This window comes from Babylonia areolata, chromosome 9 (genome assembly GCF_041734735.1).
Source record: "Babylonia areolata isolate BAREFJ2019XMU chromosome 9, ASM4173473v1, whole genome shotgun sequence".
NCBI lineage: Eukaryota > Metazoa > Mollusca > Gastropoda > Neogastropoda > Buccinidae > Babylonia > Babylonia areolata.
Window position 1 is genome coordinate 5,050,878 of NC_134884.1, and position 4,385 is coordinate 5,055,262.

At 47.4% G+C, this 4,385-nt stretch overlaps 1 protein-coding gene across 7 annotated transcripts in view; it reads right to left on the bottom strand.

Annotated features, from left to right (window-relative positions):
- LOC143286019 (uncharacterized) overlaps positions 1-4,089 on the bottom strand; it is a 32,945-nt gene extending 28,856 nt beyond the window's left edge. The window contains exons 1-4 of one of the 7 annotated variants that reach the window (XM_076593529.1): positions 3,918-4,089; positions 2,359-2,596; positions 1,551-1,677; positions 1-66 (exon numbers count right to left, since the gene is read on the bottom strand). The exon at positions 1-66 is cut by the window's left edge and continues 84 nt beyond it. In XM_076593529.1, the coding sequence (XP_076449644.1) occupies positions 1-66; positions 1,551-1,677; positions 2,359-2,490 (325 nt within the window). In that variant the 5' untranslated portion in view covers positions 2,491-2,596; positions 3,918-4,089. Of the gene's footprint in view, positions 67-1,550; positions 1,678-2,358; positions 3,246-3,585; positions 3,867-3,917 lie in introns of those variants that run through there. The other 6 variants (XM_076593528.1, XM_076593524.1, XM_076593526.1 and 3 more) reach the window with 6 other exon arrangements.
- Positions 4,090-4,385: the final 296 nt, after the last annotated feature.

Sequence of the window (4,385 nt, forward strand, 5' to 3'; positions counted from 1 at the left end):
CCTGGTCGCAGGGGTTGCTGTCGGGTGGACAGTCACTCAGCAAGCTGTCCTGGAGCCCCGTGTCCCCTGCACGTGCAACATGAAGAAAGGAGGGAAGAAATGGATGACATGGATACTTATATATAGCGCATATATCCTCCTCGGTCGGAGACCAAGCTCTAAGCGCTTTACAAACACGAAGTATTTCATACTTATATAGCGCCTATATGCTCATTCGGAGATCAGGCTGTAAGCGCTTTACAAACATGGAGTATTTCATACTTATATAGCGCCCATATCCTCGGTCGGAGACCAAGCTCTAAGCGCTTTACAAACACAGGAGCATTTCATACTTATATAGTGCCTATCCTCGGTCCTAGACCAAGCTCTAAGCGCTTTACAAACAAGTAGGATTTCCTACTTATATAGCGCCTATCCTTGGTCGGAGACCAAGCTCTAGGCGCTTTGTAAACACGGAGTATTTCACACTTATATAGCGCCTATTCTCGGTCGGAGACCAAGCTCTAGGCGCTTTGTAAACACGGAGTATTTCACACTTATATAGCGCCTATTCTCGGTCGGAGACCAAGCTCTAAGCGCTTTACAAACAAGTAGGATTTCCTACTTATATAGCGCCTATCCTTGGTCGGAGACCAAGCTCTAGGCGCTTTGTAAACACGGAGTATTTCACACTTATATAGCGCCTATTCTCGGTCGGAGACCAAGCTCTAAGCGCTTTATAAACATGGAGTATTTCATACTTACACAACGCCTATTCTCGGTCGGAGACCAAGCTCTAAGCGCTTTACAAACAGGGCGTCGTTTGCACAACAGGCTATTCCTACCTGGGTAGAGCCGACTGACGGCTGCCATTGGGCGCTCATCTTTCGTTTCCTGTGTCACTCAGTCAGGTTTAAGTCACGCACGCATACACACTCCTAACATTTTAGGGTTCGAATCTCGGTGACGGAGCCTGGTGGGTAAAGGGTGGAGATTTTTCCGATCTCCCAGGTCAACATATGTGCAGACCTGCTTAGTGCCTGAACCCCCTTCGTGTGTATACGCAAGCAGAAGATCAAATACGCACGTAAAATATGTCAGCGTTCGGTGGGTTATGGAAGCAAGAACATACCCAGCATGCACAACCCCGAAAACGGAGTATGGCTGCCAACATGGCGGGTAAAAAATAAAAAATAAAAAGAAAAAGAAACGGTCACACACCTAAAACTGAAGCCCACTCGTTTACAAGGAGTGAACGTGGGAGTTGCAGCCCACAAACGCAGAAGAAGAAGAAGTAAAGAGCCTGGAGCTTGGTCTCTGAACGAGAATAGGCGCTGTATAAATATCGATAATCAGTTGAGATCATAAATAGATGAAAAATTTCGCGGCCGGACGTTCAGTAGTACTGGCTGCAAAATCAGTTCCACCTCGTTCACTCACATCAAGGTCTATAGGAGCTCGTCACTTCGTTTCCCATGACATCTAGTCAGGGTTAAGTAACATCAAAAGAAAGAAAAGAAAAGGAAAAAAGGGGAGAGAGAAAAAACACACAAAAAAAAAACCGGTATTACCTGGGTCTTCTTCTGGCCCCTCCCATTCCTCGTCAGAGTCCGGCCAAAAGACGAAAGCTCCGGGAAAGTTAGGGATGTTGTCCAAGGAGTCCAGTTCGGTCAAATAGAAGGGCGACCCTTCAGTGTTCTGCGGTATACGTCCGTTCATCATGATAAACACAACTGTGCCAGCATTTATAAATGCGCGTGTCGTGTGGTGTCATGTCATGTGTGTGTGTGTGTGTGTGTGTGTGTGTGTGTGTGTCTGCCGTCTGTCTACTATCTGTCTCAGTGTCTGTGTGTCTGCCTATGTGTCTCAGTGTGTGTCTGTTCGTGTGTCTGTGTCTAGTGACAAACCGCGTTAGGTTATGCTGCTGGTCAGGCATCTGCCTAGAAGATGTATTGCAGCATGATACATGGCCGGATTTGTCCCGGGAACGCAGTGATGCCGCGTCCGTGAAAAACTGAAACTGAGACTGTGTGTGTGTGTGTGTGTGTGTGTGTGTGTGTGTGTGTGTGTGTGTGTGTGTGTGTGTGTGTGTGTGTGTGTGTTTCAGTCTCTGTCTCACGGTCTGTGTCTCTGTACAGTATGCGTATGTGCTTGTGTGCCAGTGTGCCAACTTCGGTTTGTGTGTGTGTGTGTGTGTATGTGTGTGTATGTGTACGTGTACGTGTACGTGTGTGTGTGATTGTGTGCACATGCATGCTTCCGTGGCATCTACGTGTGTATGTGGGAAAGTAACCTACGTGAGTTTTCACATGCATCATTTTTTGTTTGAATAATAATTACACAATACATTTTTTCCTCAGCTTTTCGTCGTCAACTCACGTTGATGTTCGGCCTAGCAAGCGGCGCCTCCCCAACGTTGAAGTTGCCATTGTCACGGTCGTTGTCATTGTTGGGCTGAGCTCTCCCGGTGACGACGAAAGCACAGATGACCACCACCACATGTACAAACATCTTCACTGGTCTTTAGTCTTGACCACTAATGACCCCCACCCACTCCCGACACACCTTCCCTCAAGTCCGGCAGTTGGTCCAGTCAACTGGACACTGGAGCAGGTTCCTAGATACTCAATTAAATCAAAACATTAAACCAAATTAAAGAAAGAACTAATGAATACCAAGAACCGATGAAGAAACTGCGTTGTTCTCGAACTCGGTAAGTAAACACTCCTCAGGGAAAAGGAGCCACAGGCTAAGTCTGAACCACGTTCCCTACAACTGATGAAAAACAGAAGCCCACTGAAAGTCAGGTATACCTACCGACGAATAACAAACTGCGTTCTGCTTTTCAAGCCTGGATACTTTACACCCATCAGTCAGAACTCCAGTCGGAAAAGGTGCCAGAGGCGAACTCTTATCTTCCTAACTGTTGCTGTTGTTGTAGTTTCTGTTTGCTGAAAGCGTGGATGCAAAAGGTCAGTGGAGATGGAGAGAACTGTTTGAAGCAAAACGAAACTGACCATTCACTTGTGGTCACTCAGTGCCTTTTCCTTTCACTGACAAGCCAACGTGGCCTGCAGTGCAGCTCAAGCTGGGGTGATATGAGCTTCCTTGACCTTTCGGCAGCCCCAGAACAACAACACGGCAGATTTCGGACTGAGGCTTTATACAACTGGTGTTTTCAGTGCTTCGCATCTCAGACTGACGGCGTTGAGTGCAACACTTTTCAGAGAGCGAGTAGTGGGGAAATTATACACAGAGGTACATCTCTGCACAAAGAACGAGTGGTATAGAACTATACACAGACAGACCGAATAGTGGCAGAATGGTTAAGACACTCATAGTCTGCTAATACCGTGTCCGTCGTGGGTCTGGGTTCGAATCCCGCTCTCGTTCTTTCTCCGCCCAAATTTGACTGGAAAATCAAACTGAACGTCTAGTCATTCGGGTGAGACTATAAACCGAGGCCCCGTGTGCAACACGCACTTCAGTGGCGTACTGGAAAACAACCCATGGCAACGAGAGTGTTGTCCTCTGGCCAAATTTATGTAGAAGAAATCCACTGACTCTGACAGGTACATAAACATATGTGCGTGTTCCCTAGTAGACCTGACTAAGTGCGTTGGGTAATTCTGCTGGTCAGGCATCTGCCTAGCAGATGTGATATGACGTATGTGATTTGTCCCGGAACGCAGTGACGCCTCATTCAGAAACTGAAACTGAACCCGAATAGAACGGTTCTCGGAAGCACTACGGACACAGACCGAGTGATATCCACAGACCAAATTGCACATAGAGCGAGTTAGACAAAACTGTACACCCAGTCGAATGACACACAGAAAGAGAGTGGTTCAGAGCTGTACACCAATCGAACTGCGCACTATTGCACACAGAGTGGTACTACAAGTACAGCACTCTACACAAACCGAAATGTACAATACCGTTCAAAGAGCGAGTGGCAGGCCTACAGACGTGGACGTACGCACACCCGCCGCACACACAACATACAAGACGAAATGGGAGAAAGATAGCTGATGAAAAGTTGGCGTTGCACGCGGTCAGTTTGCTTACATTGGATTAATTAACTGACCTCTCTCTCTCTCTCTCTCTCTCTCTCTCTCTCTCTCTCTCTCTCTCTCTCTCCCTCTCTCTCTCTCTTTCCGCTGGTCGCAAGGTTGGCTGGCACTGGCTCATCACCTGAGCCCCTGCACACTCACACTTATGTCTGGCATCGCCTCCCTGCCCACACTTCTGCGGATATCGGTGTTACGTTTCTGGTTCTTTTTTTTTTTCTGCCTGTTCCCTACATACAGGGTTATTTAGACACGGCACTCATTCAAAGTCCGTTTTAGCTCGTGCAGACACACACACACACACACACACACACACACACACACACACAAACAAGC